Consider the following 23,956-nt stretch of genomic DNA (forward strand, 5'->3'; position numbering starts at 1 on the left):
CTTTAGAGGGCGCTGCTTTAGAGGGCGAGGCCTTCCAATTAGCAAAAACTGCCTCCCTCCTTTTCGAGGAAGGAGAAAAAAGATTCAGCAATTCCAGGAACCTCCCTCCATTCCTGATCTGGCCTCAACCGACGGACGACGATCGAGCGCGACGCTTCTCGCTGCGAGGGGCCTTATCTTTTGGTGCGAGACTCTGCGATTGGAGATTGGAGATTGTGCGATTGCGGCCGGCTGCCCCGCGAGAGGCGCATTCATTTTCTGAAGAAAAAAAAAGAGGACAAAAAACAAGGGTGCAAGACGGCGTTGTGCTTCGAAACCCACGATCGTGTCTGCTTTTTGGCCCTCCGATAGACACACGAGACGGGTCTTTTACTTGCTCGATTGGCATGAGTGTTTCTTGACGGCGTATCGACAATCTAATCTAACACTCACGCCAAAACCACCCCTGATTACCAAGGGTCTACTATTTCGTGCCTTAATCAATCTGGCCTCTCTATACTGCCGCCTCTCCACACCGCATTCGACGCGAGCATAGGCCACGACTCAGCCCCTCTGTCGAGCCGATTGCTACGAAATTTTTCCTTTTCTTCTTCCCCTCCTCTTTTTTTTTTTTGGGTTGTTGCTGTTGCTGTGTCTGCAGCCATAAGCGGGCTGTTTGCTAGTCGCCATGGACATTTTCCGGCGAAAGGGGTCTGCGGGACCCTCTCATGGGCTTCCAACTTCAGACGAGAAACGGCCGAAAAACAAAGGCCTGGCATCAAGATTGGCGTTTTTCCAGAGGCCGCTGCGGCTGCGCGGCAACTCGGCGGTTTCGATCCCGTTGGGCGTGGTGCTCGTATTCCCGGTGCTGGTGGTTGTGCTCATCCTGGTGCTGTTCGTCAGGCATCCCAGCTCTCCAGGCAGGATATTGATGCCCGCTGGTTCGCCGCCAGCTATTCGGTATGCTAGAATATTGCCTCTGTTGCATCGGTTTCCTGCGTCAGGCTGCTAACTGTGGTATCTTCTGCGTATAGTAAAATCAGCGAAAAACATGACAAGGTCTTCGTCACCGGCTGCCTCGAGCCCGATACCTCACAACCGCGAGCCAACGCTGCCTTTGTTGTGTTGGCCAGGAACAAGGAGATTGATGGCGTGATCCAGTCCATCAAGTCTATGGAGCGACATTTCAACCGATGGTACCACTACCCTTACGTCTTCCTCAACGACGCCGAATTCGACGATAATTTCAAGGAGACTGTGCGAAACTACACGTCGGGATCCGTCGAGTTTGGCAAGGTCGAGCCAGGCACCTGGGGCTTCCCGGACTGGATTGACGAGAAAGTTGCCAAGGAGGGCATTGCCAAGCAGGGCGATGCTGCAGTCATGTATGGTGGCATGGAGAGCTACCACTTCATGTGTCGTTTCTACTCTGGGTGAGCAACTCGGGCAACGTGCAAAGCCAAGACGCGGTTCAACTGACCTTTGCGATTTAGCTTCTTCTACAATCACCCTCTTCTGCTTAAGTACGAATGGTACTGGCGTGTGGAGCCCGAAATCACTTACTTCTGCGATATTACCTAGTAGGTTACCCATTGGGCTCATGAATTTGTCGTTGTCAAGATTTTGTTGCTGACATGGTCACCAGTGATCCATTCCTAAAGATGATTGAGAACAACAAGACGTACGGCTTTACCATTGCAGTAAAGGAGCTTCGCGAGACCGTCCCCAACATCTTCCGTTATGCCTCGGCGTACAAGCGAAACAACAACCTGACGTCACAGGGTCTGTGGGAAATGTTTGTGGAACCCCAGGAGCCAAAGGAACAACATGACGACCCCAATGCCCTGCCCGATGAACCCAAGCCAAGCAGCCAACAGCCAATCGATCCCGAGGCTATGGAGGGCGAAAAATACAACATGTGCCATTTCTGGTCCAACTTTGAAATCGCAAAGCTCAGCTGGTTCCGCAGCAAAGAGTACAACGACTTTTTCCAGACGATGGATCGCAGTGGTGGTTTCTGGATGGAACGGGTAAGTCATTCATATACATCTTCTTCACTTGTGAAGAGGAGAGTTTGTCGTAGCTAACTAACGGTTACTAGTGGGGAGACGCTCCTATCCACTCTTTGGCCGCCGGTGCTCTTTTGGCACCCCGAGATATTCACTACTTCAGAGACTTTGGATACCGACACACGACCATCCAGCACTGCCCGGCGAATGCTCCCGCTCGACAGCTTCCTCGACCCCCTTTCCTTGAGATGACCACCTTGGACGAGCGAAAACGAGTCGAAGAAGACCAGTACTGGGAGAGCTGGGATGAGGCCAAGGAGAATGGTGTTGGATGCCGTTGCCGATGCGACACTGACATTGTTGACGTTGAGGGCAAGGATGGCTCTTGCCTGGCGGAGTGGGTGGACGTTGCCGGTGGCTGGGCCTCGCCATAAACGGACAACGGAGCCTGGGTCCTTTTCGTCTTCTTTTGGAAATTTGAATAAAGAACGGCCTGATTCGTCCATCTATAGGGATTGGCCATTAATGAAGTGCACGAATATAATACACATCAAGAGGCACAAGGAGGTTAGAAACAGCTACGACTCCTTATCTATACACAGGAGAGAGAGAGAAAGACAGTGGTGACGGGGCTTTTGTGAGGTAACAAATTTTGGGAGGGTTTTGGAAGGGTTTTGGAAGGGTGGAAAATGGTTCTCTATTCTCATGCGATTCTGTACAAGCATGAGGCTATCCCGCTGGCTCCTGATCTCTATATTTCTTTCAGACATTATACGCTACTGCATCTAGGATACATGACGGGCTAGGCACAAGCGGCGACTATAAGTCCTCTTAATTATTCTTATAACAAGAAAACATATACACTAGAGCGATGATTATGCGAAAAGACAATTCAACATGTGGCTCTGTCAAATGTGCTTGCGCAAGTAATGAGTGAAAAAGAAAGCATTGTTAAATATATCGCTCTTATTACTTGGTATGAGAGGGGAGATGTTGATGGCTTTTTTGTTTTCTTTGTGGCTTATAGGAGCTATGAGACACTATATGTTCTATTAAGTTTGGACTATAGACTCTCTTGATATTCAGTAGTAATGGATTTGATGCTGTTATGAGTCTTCATGGTTTGGCCTCTTCCCGTCACTTATTAGGGTACAGTATATACAAACGGATACAGGTCAATCGTAAACCAGCCATGCAGCTGCAACCTCTCTCTTCGTCAATGCATGAAGGAGTGAGTGAGCAAACGTGATCGTGCAAGCAGTTGGGGACATCATTCAAGCCTTTTCTGTTTGTGTATCATCGTGAATCGTACGTCGCTTGCAAGGGCGCCACAACAGTACTATAAAACTCATTTTGAAACTTTTCCAAGTCAAAGTCCATCTGGCCCTGATCCGCCAGAAAGACGCCGTACACGCATCGTTGTGCGGCGTTGAAGTAATATATCCCGGCCTCTTGCTCTACGCGGTTAAGATGTAGTTTTAGCGGGCGAAAATCGTCTTTGAGGATTGCGGAAAGAGATTCTTCGCTGAAGGACTGGTTGACGGCGAGCTCTATGAGGAGAATTCCCAGTTCGAATATGAGATTTTTGGGGGTGCCTTTTCGTAAGGAGGTGGTGGATGATGCTGGTGAGGGAAGGGATGTTGGTTTTGAGATGAGGCATGAGAGATATGCTTTTTCGGAGAGGCTTATGTAGCCGCTGGATTGCTTTTTTTGAAGGAATAGCTTGATTCTTCGTCTGTCTAACCCTTGTGTGAGCCAGGGGCTGTCTGCGAGATATAAAACTGCCCAGGCGAGAGATGCGGCGATGCCATATCTTCGTTTTGCGGAGAGGGGTTGGATGGCTGGAGCTACTCGTTGGGATTCTGTAGCGAGAATCTTTTCGAGTGAGACGTCTCGAATTACCGTGTCATGATTTCGAGATAAGTGGTTTAATGAGAATGTTCGCTCATGAGGCGATGAGGGATCGTCGAGATCTTTGATAGAACCGAATACTTCTCCGGTGGGAGCAGCTTCTAGTTTCTCGCAGAGGTTCGTTATTGGTCGAGAGCGTGTTGTGATGCAGTCCGGTAGGAATGGCGTAGCAGATGTGATGGAAGCGTCCTCCACACTTGCTCTGGGCGTTGGAAGCTGTTTAACAAACGCAAATGAATCTCGCGATTTGCTCCATATGCTATGAGCCCTATCCCGCAAATAAGAAGATCGCCGTGATCGAAGAGTCGAGGGCCTGGATAATGTAAGCGGCGGCGATATCGCTCCCGAGGTCTCCTTGACTGCTTCGCCAGCGGCGTAGAAGAGTTTCCATGGAGAAGAAGCCTGAGGTCCATTTGGCTCGTGCTGAATCCCGATACGGAAAGTTAGTAGCGGAAAGCCTCCTACATGAAGACTATTCAGCTCTATGCAGACTTGATGGCACTGGGCACCATCGCCGCTCAGCCCGTACTGCAGAGCCCGGTGGAGGGATCTGAGAGTGTTTCGTACTGACTCGCAGTTGCTTCGATTATATAGACGTCTTACTCTCCTCACGGCGTGGCTCTCATCATTGGGTAAGGTTTCTGCGCTGTTGATGAGGTGCCGCAGGTCGTCGTTCCAGTTGCGCAGGTCGTGGATGATCCTGTCGCATTTCTTTGCGCGGAAACTGCGCTTGACGCGACGCCATTCCCATGCTGCTCTTTCGGGAGACTCGTGAGTCCAGAGAGGCTGGGAGTAGAGTTTGTGTAAGTAGATGTATGTATATGCCTGAGGTTGGATGAGAAGAAGAGACAAAGTCACGGTGGTGGATGGAAAAGGACGCTATTGGGTAATAATAGCTGCAAGATTAGACGCTTACTTTTCGGCTTATGTCTACTTGCAGGTTCTCCATCAGCCCCAGCATCAAGGCATCCATCTGCCGAATAATAAACAACAGCTCCGTGTGGTTCTGCGGAAACTTTTGCTGCAGGCACTCATGCAGCTCGCGAGGCGTCGGGTGCCGCAGGCCGATGCTCTGAAAAGTGGCCTCGAGATGCATCCGCTGGATCTGCAGGTTGGCCTGTAGCGTGCTAATCGCATTGTGATAGTCGCTGTAGGCCTCGAACGGCTCCGAGTACTTTTCCAGGGCCCAGATGACGATTGGTAGGACGCTGAGGGCGAGTCCTACTGCCTCTGCCATTGCTCAGCTTTTGGGACTTTACTTTTTTACGATGGATGGGTTTGGAGTTGGGGAGCCAACGTTGGGTTGCTTCGACGGAAAATGAAATTTAGAGAAGATAGCAATTAAGCTAGGCGGTGCATGAAGATTGATGCTGCAAGTGGAATGCGGGTGATTCATCCGGAGGATCGTCTCGATTTGGGGGGAACTGTGCAAAGCCACTCCCTCCAAGTAAGACAGCGATCTTTGCCTTTTGGTGGACGAGCTCATTGGGCACGAGACACGTGGAGTGATAGCGCAGGGAGTCACTGAGTGCTACTGATACGATGGGGTTGTATCGAAAGGAATCGATTCCTTGTTGACAGGGATGGATGGCCGTTGAACTAATACAGGCACAGCGCCGGAGAGAGCGATTGTCTCGGCTGGAGGAGGCTGGGCTGTGGTGACGAATCCCGCGGGAAGATATATTGCGCAGCTCCCCCTCTTTCCAATCGCACAGATTTAAACTGCGGCAGTTGCTGTCTAGTTGTTTAGAACTATTTGGGATGATCTAAATAGAGAGTTGGGGGCGATAGCTGTGCAAGTCATCTTGTATCCAAACTTATAGGGCTGTGCAGCGTCTGCTCGGAGCCACCGCCCTGCCACTTCTAACGAAACAACTTCGGAGCTCTCAAACTGAGCGCTTTGGGTAGATGATGCGCTGTGCTTGTCTGAATACGAGCAGATGTGCTGGTAATGGTGTTTGTAGTGGCCGTTGTGAGATGTAAGCTGCGTGATTCGCTAGTCGTATGGATGAGACCTGTGTTACCTGTTTGTAGCTGCCTAGATCCATTACGAGCCTGTGTGAATCAAATCACATGTAGTAGAAAGCTCATATACACCATGTCTCTCAAAATGTTTGAAACGCTAAGATATTTCAAGACTCCGGTTTCCTGTAGAGAGTGATAGAGTCCCGATAGCCTCTATATCCACGACCCGAATAGGCGCTATCCGATCCGAAAAATTGCCCCATCGGGCGCCGACCCGGGAACCCACCCACCACCCGAATGACGAAACCAGCCGTCAGCCCGGTGAACAAGCTTTTTATACATATCATCGAGTAAAATATATAAACAGCTGAGAATCCCAGCTGTATTCAACATGTGAAACCACAGTCACATCCAGCCTCTACAGCATCTAATCGCCACCATGAAAGCCGTTGAAGTCCTAGGCAGCAAGACCAAACCAGAGGTCATCCTCAATCCAGACATTCCCAAACCTTCTCCGAAAAAGGCTGAGATTCTCATCAAAGTTCACGCTGCGGCTGTCACGAGAGATGAACTTACCTGGGAGGAGCTATGGCTTCGTCCGCTCCGCATTCCGGGTCACGACGTCTCTGGGGAAATCGCCGAGTTGGGACCGGACTATATGGGAGATTTCAAGGTCGGAGACGAGGTCTACTCCATGATTCACACATTTAGGGGCCTTGGACAGGCGGAGTATGTCATTGTTGAGGGCGAAGAACTGGCCAAGAAGCCAAAGACGCTGAGCCATGCTCAAGCCTCTGCGCTGCCGATTCCTCTGCTGACTGCTTGGGAGGCCATTTTCGAGCGCGCGAAGGTGCAGAAGGGATGGAAGGTGCTCGTCACTGGCGCTAACGGAGCCGTCGGTGTTATTCTTGTGCAGATGCTTTCTCGCTTGGCTGGTGCTGAGGTCATTGCTGTTGCCGGTCTACAGAATCACAAGGCGTTGAAGGAACTTGGCGTTAATCAGGTCGTTGACTACAACACGCCGAATTGGGAGGATTCGATCAAGGACGTTGACGTCGTCATTGACACGGTTGGCGATCCCATCTTGGCCAAGACATGGAAGACAGTCAAGAGCCATGGCCATGTCATTACCGTGGGGCCAGCGCCAGCTGCTTGGGAGTGGGGAAAAGGCCGCCCAATCGAGGTGGACGAGTTTCCCAACGTGAAGTGGCTCTTCTTTATCGTTAGTCCAAAGAGAGAAACGCTGGAAAAGACTGCGCAGTTAGTAGATAATGGGACAATCAAGCCTATCGATGTGGAATTGTTTTCTCCAGACAAGGCAGAGCAAGCTCATAAGAGTGCTTCGATCCGGGGTAGGAAAGGCAAGGTTGTCATTGAGTTTGTGCCGGGAAGGAACTGAGTGCTGGAAGAGAATTACAATGCTCATGGCAATTGTCAAAACCTGTTTTTTTGGTGGGAAAACATATAAATCTAGAATTCTATGAATGATAACCTTTCCAATTTCACTTCGCGATATCCATGCTACTAGCGTTGAAGCAGCGCATCGTTGGAACTGAAGTTTCTACCACGGACGATCAATGTGATCGTACGAAGCGAATCTTGACTTTTCAGTTCTTGTGAGGCCATCAATCTATCATCGATTAGTATACCATGCGAAGAGGTATAATTTCCTTTGTTCATAATAAACTTACCTCTTCTACAACCCCCTTAATGGAGACATCCAACGGGACTGGCGCTCGCTCGCCAAAATTTCGAGACTTTGCCGCATTATCTCCCATGTCAGTTTGAGTCCACCCAGGGCAGATTACCATGGAAGTAAGCCACTCTTCTTCCAGATGGACCATGCGCATAAGATAATTGACGGCAGCCTTACTTGCTCCGTAAGCGCCGAAGAACTTGGTCACAATGTCTGTGATGCTTCCCATAGAGGATGAAACCACGACAAATTTGGGATTGACGGCATTTCGTAAGAGAGGCTTGGTGGCCTGCAAAAGCGCGATTGGGGCCACGGTATTAATGGCAACATGAGAGGTGAGCTGGTCCAGAGGAATGTCTGAAATGGGGCCTTGATGAGTTAGAACTCCAGCGTTGGCAATAACGAGATCGAGGTGGCTGATGCGATCCGAGATACTCGCGATGCCGGAGATGGCGCTGGAGTTGTCGAGACTATCGATCTTGATGATGAGGAGCGAGCTCTCGGCGCCTTGAGAAAGCCCTGACAAAGAGCGAGTGGACGAGGCGTTGTCGGGGTTTCGTACAGCAGCAACTACTACTGTGTTGTCCCTTGCAAGAAAAGCCTTGACAAGCTCCAGTCCAATGCCTACCATGTATTAGCACTGTCGTCTTTACAGTAACCTGCTGAAAGAGCTCTTGCTAGGCGTACCTCTGTTGGCGCCGGTGATCAAAACAACTGTCTTGTTTGCGGCCGTCATGTTGAAAAATGTATTTTTTTGCCTTTTCGCTTTGTGAATTCAAGTAGTGTTAAAGTGAAAAGTCTCAAAGTAGTAAGCTTGAGTTTGCAAATGAAGAATATTGTCTCTGCTGGCACTCTCCATCTTCATGCGCGGGCTCCAACTATTTATCTACATCTCAAGCCCATATCTCTATTGCTTCTTTCCTAGTGGTACTGTGCTGAACCCCCATGGCCGTCGCATTTCTGACAAAGTAAAGGCTTCAGGAGACAGAAATTACCAATTATGTAAATATCTCCAGGCCCGATAAGGAGCTCCTGTCACCGAGAGCGACCGGCGCCGCGTCTCGAGCTTGACAGGCTGCCTACGGAGTCCAATTCTCCATATAATCGGACATTTGTCAGCTCGGCGTCGGCAGTGCGCCGAGAGGCGCCGAGCGGCCAGGGTACATTACGACGGCAGATAGCCAGACCGAAAGTTACAACAAAACAACTCATTGTTTCTCGTGTTAGCTGGTAAAACCTGCTACCATTCTTCAATTCGGCAATTGTTTCCTCAATAGGTCAAGCCCTCGCGCGTTTTCTTACACTCGCTTTCTCGCTGCCTTCGGCCCCTCTCGCGCTGACCGTCAGTCCGATACGCAGAGGAATTAACAGTTGCGAATCATTGTTGAATAATCAATAGGAGGTATAGCTTGATGGAACGACAAGAGAGCGGATCTGGTAGCAATCAAGACAGTCTCCCCGTAACTGCGACGGTAGACTCTGTTCCAGCTACAAAGGCGAAGAGCAGAGTATGTACAATGTTTTCATCCTCTGCCTCCTTCAAGCATGAAGCGGTATTGATCAACACGCTATTAGGCCTGCGATATTTGCCATAGACGAAAGGTCAAATGCGACAGGAATAATCCATCCTGCTCTGAGTGTGTCAAGTTTGGCGTTGATTGTACATACATTCTGGCCGCAGCGCCGAAAAAGATTACACGCCACAGGTGAGCTTGGTCGTTTCCCTTTGTTGAAATTATTGGTTTTCATCAAAAGAAAGGAAACTTCGAGCTGTTTGGCTTTGATCTCGCTAATCTTCCATAGACCCAAGCGACAGGAAGCTCTAGAAAAGAAAGTCAGTCAACTTGAAAGCATCCTACATCAAGCGCTCAAAAGCCACGAATCTGCAGCAATCAGTCAACCTAACGAAAACCGAGTATTATCAACAAAACCCAAGGCGCATAGTTTTGTAGCCGGTTCATCGACTCTACATAGCCCCCCGTTCAATTTTGCCTACGGTGCCAGTGCAGGATATGTCAGGGCCTCGCTATTACAAGAGCTTGTGGAATGGGTTCCGCAGCAATTCAGATCCTTCGTAAAGTCTTGCAGCATCAACTACGCAAAGGATAACAATAACAATTTAAAAGGACGGCAAGAGTACGTTACCCTTATTCGAGTCTACTTCAGTACCTTTAACCAAACCGTTACGTTATTCGACCATGATGACTTCTTTGCACGCTTTTCTGAACTCGAAATGGATCAAATTCGAGCAGATGCGGCACTCTGGACAGCCACAAATGTTATGTGTGCTCTTGCTCTACGTCAGGAGGTGATGATACCTCTTCACGGCTGCCCTCGTTCTCGGGCTCAAGAAGCTTGGCAGTACTTACATGCTGCGCTAGACAAGGCGGTAGAAATCACGATTCGTGGTAGTGAAGATCTGTTGGCTATTCAAGCGCTGTTAGGAATGACCATATTCCTCCAGGCTTCACCAGACGCACATCCGGCATCGACAATCCTTGCGGCTGCAATAAGGCTGGTTCTTCAGCATGGACTTCATATTCAGAAAGACGAACAACCACTGGATCAACTTGACTTTGAAGCTGCGCGTCGCTCAATCCAGCGAAATCGTGTATTCTGGATAGCATACTACCTTGACCATGACCTTGCAAGCAGGCTCGAGCGACCACCTTTGATACACGAGGATGACATTGGTATCGACCTGCCTCCGTTATACCCTACCGATGGACTAGGCTACATAACCTCCAAGAATGGCTCCACCAATATCAATTTTATGCGTGTGCGTGCTCACCTTGCCCTCATAGAGGGCCATATCCATCGACGACTCATATCTGAAAAGGCAAGGCGCCAGTCAGCCATAGAACGCCAAATTGCGATCCAGGAGCTGGAGCTGGAGCTGAGCAGCTGGAAAGCCTCATCCGCTGACCTGAGTTTTACGCTGGACAATTTGGACAGCGCTAACACAGATGGAATTCCTCGCACGACTTTTGGGGGCGCCGGCATCTATTTGCTACGAGTCTTGTATCTCACCTATCTCAACTGCCACACTAATCTGCATGGGTTTTCCTATCGAGCCTTGAGGGTGCAAGCCTGGGACCATCCTCGCTGCCAGATTCAAGCGTCTGAACCACCCACTCTCCAGCTGTTGCCCTTGGTTCAAGCCATAGGTGGAGATGTAGGACCGCCAGGCTGTTGTGTTTCATCGGCGAGAGCTTCGTTGAACCTATTCCGCGTTGCTGATTTCGATCAAGCTTGTTCATTGTAAGTGATATCCGCCAATGATATACTGCAAGCAAAAAAAAAAAAAAAAAAAAAAAAAAAAAAAAAAAAAAAAAAAAAAATACAGTTTACTAACCCTTCTCACAACAAAAGGGCCGCATTGCATCACCATGTTACGGCTCTAATAGTTCTTGTTGCTCATGCTGCAAAGAATCCTCTAGCAGATGAGTCAATGGCAGACATCCAGCTTGTTCTACCTGTGGTAGACATGCTCCATAATTTCGACGAGGTTTCAAAAGATAGCAGCGTCGGAAAGGCAAAGAAGATAGCTACTCAGCTTGTGCATGAGTATGCGCGTCGAGCGTTATTTGAGTAGCAAGGCCCTCGAAGAAAAAGGGGGGGTTCTCAAACAATCAGTACACACTTCCCAGCTTTATACTCTCCAAGATACCTACAAGAACTCTAGTATCCTCTTCAGCACACCAGTCATAGCATGGGCTGCTGTTGCTATTACTACTGCTACTTCTTGTTGAAAATATTTGCGGTTATATGGAAATAGTTCAATTTTCCGTACATGGATTACATATATATACTTTACCAAGCTCTAGTATTAGATAGTAGAACTAGGGTGCTAGATGACTTCTCCCTTGGTAGATAAGTCTTTATGTCTTTGACTTGCGTGTGTATTTCCGTTTGCGGTCCCCATTCTTTCTCTCTTCCCTTGAGTAGACGGTTTCTTTCTGTCTATTCTGGCCACGCGCAATAGGTCGGTCTTTCGTTGTTGGTTTGGTTCTATAGTCATGGCGAATTCCTTTACGTTGAGTCGCAGCGATCCTGTGCTTCCCAGTAGTTGTTTAAGTCTCGTGAGTGTTTTGGGGAACTCCAGGTTTCGAATAGCCGCCAGTTTCTCCTCTAATGTGGTCATCTCGAGCGAGTCAACGATTTGGTCGAGCACTAAACCCGCTAGGTATCCCCCGTAGGATTTGTCGGGGCCAATAGAGAGTCTCTTGGCTGCCAACCTCACAAATGCCTCTTTGAGGCCTTGTTGGCTTGTCAGCCCTGAAGGGGTGGGGGGAAACGAGCACTGTCCCCAGATCCTTCGAAATGCAAAGCGAATAGTCACAGCTCTGCGAGTCAGGTACATGAATGGGACGCCTCTTGAGAGCCTCATCTGATCTATCAACAACAAGAGGGGTAGGCCATTGGCTTTAGCTGAGTGGTTATTTCTTATGAGGGAGAGTCGACCTGGCATTTTAGTCCAAAAAGCGGCAAAAGATGGCAAGGATGGCCAAGCTGGGCTAAGCTATAGCTCAGCTCCCAGCCACACGAAGATTTTAGATATCAAGTCTAATGGATCAAGTTGATAGCCCAATATAATTCAATCAGTAAAAGAGATCTTTTAGATGTAAGTTGCTACTCTTTTGTTGAGTGTGGTTTCTCTTTTGCTTTAGAAAAGCGCCACCACAGTTCTTGAAAATCGGATTCCTAAAATGGAGAAACACGAAGCCAACAATGTCTCAAGAATCGCTACTCATCTTGCTATAGCGCTCTGTATGCAAGATTTGTGTGTTTCACCGTCAATGTTTCATCTGAGATGGAGAAAGCTCAGCCCAGACGCCCGTTCAGCCATATCATCAACAGATCTTTGAATAGCTCCCAGACTAATGTAGGCTACCCGTAGACTTTCGGTCTCCGTTCGCTCATTTTTCGCTCTCTACAGTAGTAGCCGTTACGCTAGTGGACTTGCTTGCCACTACCCAGTTGTTTCTCAGTGATTGGCGAAGCTAGGGGTTGGTATAGTTTGCGGCATCGCCGTAATTGGCAACACCATCTATAAGATCATCGTACTAAATAAGATAGACAACTTGTCGACGATTTATTCCGGGTCTATGACGAGCGGTCGGTATAATCAAGAATGCCGATTCAAAGCACGGCCTTGTTTTTGCAAAGTTGTATCTGCCAGAGCTTAAGAAGATTGGCGGTGGAGGCCCCATTTATATCTCTCACGCTGAGCTCATTGACGAGATGAAGCCCTTCCGTGACAACATCTTCAAGGCTTGGAAGTCAACTGGAAAGCCTGTCACGGAAAGCATCTACGATGGCGAGATAAATGGTCTCTATCATGGTTGTGATACTATTTGCAAAGGAGTGCGCTCCGGAAGTTACCTCTTCCTCAAGGACAAGCCTAATATCACGGTTCCAGCTGAGGCTCACGCTAAGAAGCTACTCATCAGCTACGCCGATCGAGTTTGCCGCAACGTGCACGTCGTTCTTCTAAACGGCAAGGATGCCAAGCTTTACTCAGACTTGAAGTTATTCTTTCAGAGGGCGTGTTTGAAAGCCCTAAGCTCTTGATGCTTAGTGGTGTTGGTCCTGCACGTGAGCTCAAAGAATTCGACATTGATGTAATTGTTGACTCGCGTCATGTTGGTCAGAATCTTATGAATCATCCGGCTGTACCTTTTGTCCTGCGTGTTAAACTGGAGCTTGGTATGGATACTGCTGTTCTCAGGAAGGGCCCTGAGAATGAGAAGATGCATGCCCAGTATAAGAGAGACCATTCCGGTCTTGCCGATTCAGGCTTCTTGGAAGTCGTGGGCTTCCCGCGAATTGATGAATATCTGGAGAATGATCCTGACTATCAGAAGGCCAAGAAGGCCAACGGGGGAAGGGATCCTTTCTCTCCTGAGGGACAGCCACATGTTGAGCTCGATTTTGTGTGCCTTTGGGGCAGCGCATTCCAGTGGCACTTCCCACCTCCTCCGGAAGGCGAACACACCACTGCCGTCGTGGATCTTATCCGTCCCATCTCAGGCCCCGGCGAGGTTACCTTGAAGAGTGCCGATCCGCTCGAGCAACCCTACATCAACCTGAATTTCTTCGCTGATGAACTTGATATCATTGCCATGCGCGAGGGTATCCGCTTCACCTATGATGTATTGACCAAGGTTGACGGCTTCAAGGACCAGGTTATATCAGAGTCGCCGTGGCCGATGCCGCTTTATTCCAACTCAGAGATGAAGCGTGCGGTCTTGGATCGCTGCCAGACCGCCTTCCATCCCGTTGGAACTGCCCGACTTAGCAAGAATATCGAGCAGGGTGTGGTTGATCCCGCGCTCAAGGTTCATGGAGTTCATAATCTCCGCGTTATCGATGCTTCTGCCATCCCACTGATTCCTGACTGCCGTATCCAGCACTCTGTGTACGCAGTGGCTGAAAAGGGCGCCGATATGATCAAGGCTGATCATAAGGATGTACTAATTCGATTTGGTAGAGGGGACGGAGATTTGGAGAGTGTTTTGCGTAGATTCACAAAAAAGAAGAGAAAAAAACACCATCATTCAGTCATTGTAATATTAGGTATCACGATGAAAATGCAAAGTCTAGCCTTAGGTAGCTTCCTACCAATACACTCCCTCGAATAAACAATATCTTGAGCCTATTGAACCTAAAATCGAGAAGAAGAAAAAAACGTGCTGTATGTTGTTCTGTTAGCGGTCTATTGGCTTTGCTGAGCCTCCTGGTATAGAGAATTACATGTGTTAGTTGTGTGTTAGTTGTGTATTAGTTGTGCGTCGGTTGCTTAGTTCACTCTCCAATTCCCCGCGCAAAAGTTCTGTAGCAGCGGCTTGACCCTGAGAGAAAAGCCGACCATGCATACCCGCTCGGCTATTTACTAGGGTGTGTTTAAATTTAGCGGTTGAGCGGCCAAAGCTTTTGCCATATTGGAATAGAAATGACCCTGATGAACTTCTGTAGCTCAGTCACAACCGGGCCTTGTAACCGGGCCTTTTCTGTATTTCATGGCGTATTATTTAGCAAGGGTTCCGTAAATTTTGCTCCAATAAAACAAACGTAAACTCCAAAATGCCAGAAGTTGACAGGCATCATCTATACCCAATAACTCTAAACAGTAAGTTGATAGTTAAACGTGTGACAAATGCAGATCATCAGCTGAGGAAATCTTAACAACCAATGAAGCCCCTATTGAGATGTACAGTATCCCTTTTTCGAAGATTCACTCTCCATTTGGGAAGACGCGGCTCTACCGACGTGGGATTTAAGTCGAGTGTTGCATCTTGATCCTTCAATTCGGCTGTCGCCTACTGCATATGGAACATTCCCCAGTAACAGGCGCATCGGCAAAGATCCCTGTCAACTGTAAGCAGTTCTTTGGTCGATATACGAGCCCGGGGGAAGAGCCCGGGGGAAGCTTGGAGACGAAGAGGTGGGTACTTAGCAGCATACTCCAGAGATCGTACGGCATCTGGGTTGCTGACTAGACTTGGCTGTTTCCGAATCCAGCGCAGTGCACTATCGGGAGGTGGACATTGTGACGGTTCTTGGCAAAGCTTACAGTTTACACTACATGTAGGTAAATATTACGGCGTCAGCAGAGGCTCATTGGCGTGGATCCAACTATACATGGACGGAATATTCCACACAACGCTCAACGGTGAGAAAATACACATGTGATGATTCTTTGTGCGGCTCTCTCTCGCGAACAGTCTGAAACAACTATGGACAAGTCCGGGGAGTTTACGGAGTTCAGCATAGAAGTGGGACCGACAACCCCAGGCTGTCAGCTTTTAACAGAGCTAAGTAATAAGACAACTGTGCATGGACTTGAGATGTTGTTTTCTCTTCAAATGTTCGCATTCGCTTAAGTCAAGCCTCCATAACAGAGATTGACTATGAGCTGTGTAACAAGCGCGAAACCACTTAGGCATTCTCCAAAGTGATTCGAAGCGCGTTACTTGGCATAGCGCTTGCTTACTTCGCCTTAGTTAGTCAAATCAGCTCTGTTGATGCTGCGCCTTGTTCGTACAAGGGCCTATGTACGAGTCATGCCGCTTTTGCCGCGTTCTTATAGGGCTGACTTTCGTATCTGGCCGCCGCATGACGCATCAAGTCTTCCTCTTGTATTGTCATATCGAAGGACTGTATCCTTGACCATATTATCTATCACGCATAGAGGCAGCACAACAAGTTCTCAGCGTTTATTCAGCCTCTCCCTGCTCTACACGCCATGGCGCAGCCATTCCCGCTAATGTCCCTCCCTGAGGAGATTGTCCAGCTCGTCTGTCGGCAGCTCATGAAGTACGGGTATCTCGACTCTCAAGCATTGTCTTTTGTCTGCCGAGCATCGAAAGCTCTGAATCGCATTGCGACGCCTGTTCTATACTCCTACTTTAATTCGCGAGAAAAGATGGAGAAGATGGCCAGCTTTCTGAGGTCTATTAGTCTGCGGCCTGAGCTTGGTGGATATGTGCAGGAAATCGTATTCAACCGATTCTACTGGTTTGAGCTTACAGAAGACCATCTCAGCATCTTTGCTGATTTGGCGACTAGACTGGGCATAGACCTTGGGGGTTGGCTGGAAGAATACCCATACGAGGCCATGACGCAGCTCATCATCGCACAGATACCCAATGTGAAGATCATGGATGTTTCTACGCATGAGGTCTGTGCCGACGAGGGTATCGGGGCCTTCACACTACTAGAGCAATTGGCCGCTCAAGTTCCAAAAAGGGTGTCTTTAAGCCAGCTACAACAGCTCGCAATAGGCCATAGTGATATCAGGAGAATATCTGTTGGATACTTTGGCGGAATTATTGAGCTTGCGCCTCACATACGAGAACTCACTATAAGCCCATGCTACGGCCTATATTGCGACGAGGAGCCTAAAAATACTCGAGTCTCTCTCAGCAATGTGACAAAGCTAACGATTGATGGCGGTCACATATCCAAGCCTCAGTTGGAGTCGATAGTGAGTCTTTGTGGACGGCTAGAAAGTTTCGAGTTCAAACACCACACTATATACGCTGGCCTTGAGGAGATTAGTGTCACGCCAAGAGAGTTGATTGAGATCCTGGCGCGGCACAGACATTCTCTTCTCTCTATCTCAGTTGACCTTGGTCAACGAGAAAGGCACAAGACAGACAGTTTCTGTTTCTCCGGCGTTTGTGAAGATGGTGATCAGATTCTATCTCTCAGAGAATTTTCACGACTTGAAACATTTAAAATTGACGGAACGCTAATCTTATTTCCGGAAATTACAAAACCGGACTACCACACAAACATTCTCGTTAATCTATTGCCCAGATCCATACGTCATTTTCAGCTCATAGACGCGCAATACGAGTCTGTTGCGAATATGATCCGCCTAATGGACTCGATCGCTGACTTTCCCTTTCTAAAAGAAGTGACCCTAACGGGAAATACCGCGGATGGGCGCTTGGGTGAGGACAAGGTGGACTTTGATAAGCATGAGCTTGATACCCTATACGCAATGATGGAGAGGAATGAGATAATGCTTGGAAATGATAGATATCAGGCAGAGTTGAACGCTTACTAAGTGTGTAGATATAGATGTTAATATTATAATGAGCAAAAGACGTCGGGCAATCTCAGTCTCATAAGGAATGACGTAGGTATTAACGACAGGAGTATAGTGGTATGAATCATTATGAAATTCTGTGGCATTGATCATCCACAATCACTCCATGTACTAAGCATGGCATACCACGATGTATGGGTAGGTATTACTCTTCGTATTCGTACTCCCTCCTTGAACCAAGCGCAGTCTAATTTTATCCTACTCGCGGGATTTCTACAATAACGATTTCTAACGGCCCACTAGGGCTGATATTCTTGTTTAACTACTGCCGCTTTCTGAACTTTGAGCAGGTATCATTTTTGTCAGAAACACGATGAGCTTAGTGGTCATAAGAGCTAATGCAGCACTTTAGGCTCTAATCGCCCGATTGGGGGCAACAGGCATTCTGTGTCCTACCATCGTGAACAAGGCAGAATGAACATCACGCGATTGTTAGTAGAAACAGATGCATGGGATACGCAAGATTTACCGAGAAACAAGATAGAACTAGCCTGTTTTATTACGCTTTAATTTATGAGACGCATGAAAATAGCTGGTTGGGGCGCAGTCTAGAACATCTTCGTGGAGTGACTATCCACGTATCGACTATTCAGGGAGGTTGTCATTGATGCGCTTGTGAAACAGGTAGGGCTGACAGAGATGCACCTTTACACACACAAGGATGCCATATCTTCTGGGGATCCCTGACATTCTTCTCGGCCGGTACCCCATGAAGAAGAGGTTCCCCCGGGCCCCATCACCACTCGGCCGTATCTCAATGTGCATTTGTTCTCAGCCGCACACCTCCACCTTAGCCCTGGATCATTTCTCCCATCGTGGGTTAATCCACCTCTGCTGCTGCTCATCAAGGCTTCTGGTAAAAGTTCCGACACCCCTGTCATGAATCTTTGTTAAACAAGGGTGTCAAGGACCACATTCCTATCCCAGCTAAACGGCAGAGTTGAATACCCGCCGGGTAGTTTAGCACGAGGTTGCAGTCATTGGACTCGATGTATGTCAGCTCACAAGCTCGTGTCTCGAAATATTTCCTTTTTGATGTTGTATATCAAAATAGATTGTTGTCTATCGTTTTCTAGCCTATCGGATTGTACTGTAACTTCTGTTTGAACAATCCTTTCTCCTAAACTGGACGATCCTTGCGAAATGTGAGGTCCTAGCGGCCTTCAATAAGCATCTATTAATGGAAGCGAGCAAATCTCTACGGGCCTATCGAAATTGCACCGAACTACTAGAGAAACACCTTACCCGCCCTGGCTTGTATTTGCAGCCAGGAAACCATGCCAACCACTATCAAGACTCGGCGCGAAATGACTCGACTGGGACGAATCTTTTAGCCCTACCCGAGCTGGAGCCATAAGGCTGGCAAACTTCATGCACGATTGATCCTAAAGCTACCCTTCCGGGAGGTGAGACAATAGTGCGCACAACCCTAGCTTCTAGTGGAAGAGCCAAGATCGGTGTATATCTCCTTGCTCTGCTTCGGGGAAATTCGCACGGATGGGTTGTCCAGGGAAAGGCTTTACGGCGAGATTCTCTACAGTTGCTCCCATAGTAAATCCATGTACAATCAAGCAGGCGACTGAAGAACAGGGAACCCAATAATTTTCATCACACACGACAAGATTGTACACATACAACATCGAGCGTTTAACTGTACAGGAAATGTCTATCTTACAGATTTGTACGCATATACTCGCATTGTCTTGATAAGACTTCAAGCGTCTGTAGGGCTGAGTAAGATTGTAAAAATGTAAAATCTCCATAATTTTCCTTTTCTGCGCTCGGGTTTGATGGCAAGTGAATCCTTCAATTCAATGTGGAACCCTTTACTTTTGTCTCAAAATCTTTGTCTGTTCAAGATCAGGCAGATCGGGTTCACGCCACAGCCCACAGCCATGGGATTTTGGGTTGCTTCCATAATCCCAGCTAATCCCCGATAACTATGCCCTCCAAACTAGGCAATATGATCAGCTCTCGCAGACAATTCGGCAATACTGGTGGAACTCAGCTCTAATCTCGGCGGGCTATAAGTGGATCACCGAAGCTCACCGGCGCTCTGATAGGCTCCTTCATATAAAACTTAGTTGTGCCACTAATCGGGGCGGTCTCGCCATCAACTCGGGGGTGTTTGTGGGGCCGCGGGCACCGTCGCCTTCTGATCACCGCGCCTGTCGCTTGCGCTTCGGCATTAGCCGTGGAGAGGGTATCAGTGGACCATTTTGGGGTCGTTGACAAGAGACAACTTGTTTGAGGAACTGCGGAGAACCTGTTTGGCATGGACAACTAATGGCAACAACGTGCCATCAGTATTTTCTTGGCAGAGGCTGGACAACAATCGTCATAGTTCAAGAGCAATGCCATGTCTAGTTGGTGGCGGGTATGAACGGAAAGAGTTTACCTCGTCCGACTCGTCCGGACAGTCAGCCCAAAGGTCCAAGCTGCAGGGTCGAGCGAAACCATTCATGCAAGAAAATATGATAAAAGTAGCGAATTTGGAAAAACAGCCGGCTCTTATGTACAAGCTCGATATCGAAAGATCCGATAGCCGTTATAATTTGAGTGCAAGGGTGTTGATGCGAGCTTCTGGCAAACTAGATCCTCCCGCCTTCTATCGCCGTCAGAACTACCGCCACTCGGCGATTACAGTGTACCCATACCATGTATGTTCTTATTGCGCCATAGCTTGTCCGCCAGCTACTTTGGGAAAGCATTCAAAAAGTTTTATCGTTAGATGAAGAGATGAGGCGTTGCGGGTAAACTAGCCAGCTTTACTCACTCCTCTGCCCTCACAACACAATACCGTCACCCTAGATAGGTCAAGGCATCTTTTCCCCTTGTGCAGACCGGCAAGAGACATCCGTTCAGCCAAAAGAGATAGCTATTCCGGATTTTGTCAGTATCAGTTTTCGTCTTAGTTTACGGCTCTCGCTCTTACGAAGCTAGCCCCTTTCTACTTTGTAGCAGTGGTTTGATTTAGAAAAGAATATCATATACGAGAAGATATAATCGGTTAGTTGGCACGCATTCCTTTTTGTATACTAGATAGTCAGATCTATATAATCTATCCATCAAAAATAGATGCAAGGAACTATACCATATAGGACTAGGCAATAGATACACAATGAAACATGCTCGTATTGTTTCCCATCAGCTGCTCCTTTGTCGCTCGATCGCAAGGCGTACAGGTTCCCGCTTATGTCTACATAGACTTTCACTTTCAAGATTGTGCTGTAGTCCCTTTATCCATTTCCAAACCTATATCGCCACGTTGCCACCCCCTGGTGGCACCCAGAGCCCCGGGATCACGTACTGGGCCAGTGCTTAAGCGCGGCGATAAGATGATGGCTAGTGAACCACAGGATGTTTATAGAGATACCGACCCACTACAGGGCTGGAAAAATGCAACTCTGACCGCCCATGGACTCACGGGGATTGAATGGAAATAGAATTGGTTGACTAGCTTGCGGGAGCTCGAGTCACGGCAAGGCTAGGAAACCAAGACTCAACACCAAAACTCCAGATATCGACACGGTAACCTCTAGTTAGTTGAGCACTCAAGACGGCAAAGTCCGGAAGATCCCGTTGGCTGCCCTGTACCAGCGGAAAAAGTTTTACTGGAGGCAAAAAAAGAAACTACATAAACGTGACGATTTCTCAGCTTCAAAAATAGAAGTAACAAGCAAAAACAAGGAACTCGGCAAGCATAGGAGGTTCTTCGGCGATCCCCGCCAATTGTGCACCTGCAGCTGAAGCGACAATTCTCGGGATATTCACGTGACCCATGCCAGAAGCTCTCCTCTACACGAGGAGGATTGAGGCTCGGTATTACGCCTCCAACTCGGAAAGCCTAGCCTGTTAACTTCCCACCAGTGGAAATGTGGCTTTCGGCGTCTGTGCTAGCTGTCATTGATTCGGTTAATCAGTGGAGACTAGCGAGGACACCCTTCGGCGTGTGCCTTGTCAGCCGCTCGGGGGGGCCTAGCTTATTGGTGGTGATGCCTTCGCTTGGGATATAGTCGAGGCACCATGGACTTATAAACAGCTCGACATGATACGAAACACGAGAGGGCTGCACTAGTCGAACGTGCTCACCAAAGATGTGATCAAAAGGGGAAGATACAAAGGGAGGTAAATAAAGACCAATTGCTTGCAGCAACGAGGTAACTCGGGAGAGAAAACCAAAAACAAATAACAACTCAACTCGACATCTTCAAGACGACTCGATATCTTCAGCTTCATGCTTCACAGGCGAAACTCGTTTGCACGCTGCTTTCCAGTCAAAATGTCTGGAGGCGACTCAACCGAAAACATACCTGCGGGGGACTTCGACTTGCTGCTGTTTAGACGACGTCGATTCCGAACCGCGAAGGCTTGTTATCCGTGTCGACGGCGAAAAGTCAAATGTGACCTTAATCAGCCATGCGGGACTTGCATCAGTCGGGAGCATCCCGATTTGTGTGACTACACAACCAATACTTTTGCTGGGGCGGATCCATCCACCTCCGAGCAGAGCCCGAATATCAGGGAGCAGCAACAATCAGGGGCTGCCAATGTGACCTTTACGGCTTCTGCCATGGCTCAGGGGGTCTTTGTTGACCAGACGTTGCCGTACGGTACAAAGGTGCATCTGGGCTCAGAGTCTCTACCCAGTGTCTTCTCAATGGCAGGCCAAAAGGGAAAAGACTCTTCGTTGAAACTGTCGATGGACCCAAAGGTAATATTCGAATTGCTGTGCCTTCAAGACTCGAGCACGACGTTTCCCTTTACGAATTTGTGGATGCCAGGCGATGGCATTGAAAAAGTCTACAGTGCTTTGCCAGAAGACAATGTTATCTTGAGGTATATACAGCCCTGATTTGTTTCTTGCCCTCACATGATAGACTTTAAGCTAACTGTTTCAATCTCAAGCCACTTTCGATTATACCAAGAATCTCTATTTCATCTCGAGTCCTCGATTGTAAACCTACGAAACTTTGAAACTTCACTCTTGGAGTTTCTTCAAAAGCGAAGAAATACTGCCCCCGATGCTTTCCTAGAACCCCTTTCTGTATATCCGATCTCGTGGTTTGGATTGCTATTCGGAATGCTGGCATGCGGTGCCCAACTTGCTTCGATAGAAGGGGAGCTTGATATTACGAAAGCATGGGTTTTTGGTAAGTGTCTGATGTAAAAACCTTTACTAATTCTGGGATCTTGATTCTTATACCGGTATACAGCATGCTGTTCTTTTCAATGCTTACGATCATGCAATTTCACTTCGTACCCAAATCTGGAGGTTGTTCAGACCTTGATAATGCTGGTAAATTATCTGAGGAATCAGGGAGACGCAGGGGCGTCGTGGTCGATGTTGGGTGAGTAATCCCGCATATATGACAGCTTTCAAGAGTCATTTTCTGACACACGGTGTGCCATAATAGGCTTAGCAATACGACTTGCCCAAGCCTTGGGCATTCACTGCACGCCTGATCCCAACACCATCAGCAATACTCAGAGAAGAGAAGAAGCCATTATCAAATCATCCATATGGTAAGAGCCTTTGTCATCGATTTGTTTGTGGATATATGACTAATACAATTCACAATCTGCAGGCGATCTCTAGTCTGGCAGGACACTCTTTCTTCCCTTTGCTACGATCGACCGTCCGGAATTACTGTCCTTGAATCCATTCCATCGACAACCTCTTCTCCGCGATTCTATTCATTCTTCGACAGTTGTCACCATCTATTTGTGACGGCAAACAAAATCGGCCACTCTCAGAACCAAGCGAAATTCTCAGGAGAGCGGCTACCCAACGAAGCGATTCTTGATTTCCGAAAGATTGTCAACGTCATTGAGACTCGATCGGTTCCTCATCTACAAGATTTATCCAAATGCCAGTCGAAGAATGATTATATCCAACACTATATATTCCGACTCTTCTCAGACTCTGTCATGGTCTGCCTTTACAGGCCCGCCATGACGGGCGATGAAACACAAGACAGCGACATAACAGAGTACTACCTAAACCGATGCCGATCTGCTTTACAAACATACATGGAGCTGCTTGATTTGAACGGGGCTTTCCAGAGGCTTTGGTTCTTCGTTCACATTACTTTCAGCTGCGCTCTGATTCTGGGCCAGGCGGCCAATACGCGAAACGTTCATGCGGACAAGGCATTTTTGAAGCGTTTCTTCCATAGCGTCTCGCAGAATCGCGCTTTTGTCAACCTTCCCGTCTACGAAAACGCCTGGAAATTGCTGCATGAGTTCTTATGTGCAAACGAGCCTAGAAGGTAGAAAGGGCTGTACGAAATACATGGTAGCATATTGGCATGATGCGGCTGGCCGCACCCTTATACCCCTCGACGGTTATTATTATGATTGCACTCCTGACATTTTTTTGGATTCAAATGGCGCAACAGTGAAGTGTTCTTATTGTTGTATAGGTTGATAGCTTGATAGTTTGTTATACACGCAATAAGCTTTATTTATCTTCGAGATGTCATGGACGTTGATGTGCCAAGCGGTCTACAAGAATGCGAAACTAGAGATTTGGACACATAAAGTAGTAACTATACACAGACGAAGGATAAGATCAGCCTAATTTAATGGCGTGCTTAATCATGTTTTGTACGTGGATTCATTTTGCAGTCTCGGTTGTTTTGCAAACCGTCTGGGTGCCTTCCGTGATGAATCTGAAACCAGATGATCATTTGTGGAGATGCCATGCTACTGATCCATTATTATAGCTCAAGGGAGAGAAAAAGAAAAACAGCGCAGGTCCAGAGTGCTGATTAT

The 23,956-nt window shown here is 48.0% G+C and overlaps 7 protein-coding genes across 7 annotated transcripts; 5 read left to right on the top strand and 2 right to left on the bottom strand.

The window, feature by feature from the left end:
* Positions 1-3,284: 3,284 nt before the first annotated feature.
* Positions 3,285-5,136, bottom strand: TGAM01_v205977 (hypothetical protein; the record flags this gene model as incomplete). The annotated part of the gene is made up of 2 exons (XM_018802929.1): positions 3,285-4,685; positions 4,816-5,136. The coding sequence occupies 2 exons, from the start codon at positions 5,134-5,136 to the stop codon at positions 3,285-3,287; spliced, it is 1,722 nt and encodes a 573-aa protein (XP_018663695.1).
* A 1,167-nt stretch (positions 5,137-6,303) lies between these two features.
* TGAM01_v205978 (zinc-binding dehydrogenase) lies at positions 6,304-7,263 on the top strand (the record flags this gene model as incomplete). The annotated part of the gene is made up of 1 exon (XM_018802928.1): positions 6,304-7,263. The coding sequence occupies one exon, from the start codon at positions 6,304-6,306 to the stop codon at positions 7,261-7,263; it is 960 nt and encodes a 319-aa protein (XP_018663694.1).
* Positions 7,264-7,425: 162 nt separating this feature from the next.
* Positions 7,426-8,296, bottom strand: TGAM01_v205979 (hypothetical protein; the record flags this gene model as incomplete). The annotated part of the gene is made up of 3 exons (XM_018802927.1): positions 7,426-7,494; positions 7,556-8,184; positions 8,248-8,296. 3 exons carry the CDS (start codon positions 8,294-8,296, stop codon positions 7,426-7,428), a joined length of 747 nt encoding a protein of 248 aa, XP_018663693.1.
* A 676-nt stretch (positions 8,297-8,972) lies between these two features.
* TGAM01_v205980 (fungal specific transcription factor domain-containing protein) lies at positions 8,973-11,155 on the top strand (the record flags this gene model as incomplete). Its single annotated transcript, XM_024549764.1, has 4 exons — positions 8,973-9,068; positions 9,136-9,266; positions 9,364-10,821; positions 10,933-11,155. The coding sequence occupies 4 exons, from the start codon at positions 8,973-8,975 to the stop codon at positions 11,153-11,155; spliced, it is 1,908 nt and encodes a 635-aa protein (XP_024405523.1).
* A 1,649-nt stretch (positions 11,156-12,804) lies between these two features.
* TGAM01_v205981 (hypothetical protein) lies at positions 12,805-14,562 on the top strand (the record flags this gene model as incomplete). The annotated part of the gene is made up of 3 exons (XM_018810582.1): positions 12,805-13,091; positions 13,142-14,033; positions 14,539-14,562. 3 exons carry the CDS (start codon positions 12,805-12,807, stop codon positions 14,560-14,562), a joined length of 1,203 nt encoding a protein of 400 aa, XP_018656186.1.
* Positions 14,563-15,808: 1,246 nt separating this feature from the next.
* On the top strand, positions 15,809-17,137 carry TGAM01_v205982 (hypothetical protein; the record flags this gene model as incomplete). The annotated part of the gene is made up of 1 exon (XM_018810583.1): positions 15,809-17,137. The coding sequence occupies one exon, from the start codon at positions 15,809-15,811 to the stop codon at positions 17,135-17,137; it is 1,329 nt and encodes a 442-aa protein (XP_018656187.1).
* Positions 17,138-21,461: 4,324 nt separating this feature from the next.
* Positions 21,462-23,455, top strand: TGAM01_v205983 (hypothetical protein; the record flags this gene model as incomplete). The annotated part of the gene is made up of 4 exons (XM_018810584.1): positions 21,462-22,018; positions 22,088-22,332; positions 22,597-22,705; positions 22,768-23,455. The coding sequence occupies 4 exons, from the start codon at positions 21,462-21,464 to the stop codon at positions 23,453-23,455; spliced, it is 1,599 nt and encodes a 532-aa protein (XP_018656188.1).
* Between the last annotated feature and the right edge of the window lie 501 nt (positions 23,456-23,956).

This window comes from Trichoderma gamsii (assembly GCF_001481775.2).
Source record: "Trichoderma gamsii strain T6085 chromosome Unknown Scaffold_19.2, whole genome shotgun sequence".
Taxonomy (NCBI): Eukaryota; Fungi; Ascomycota; class Sordariomycetes; order Hypocreales; family Hypocreaceae; genus Trichoderma; species Trichoderma gamsii.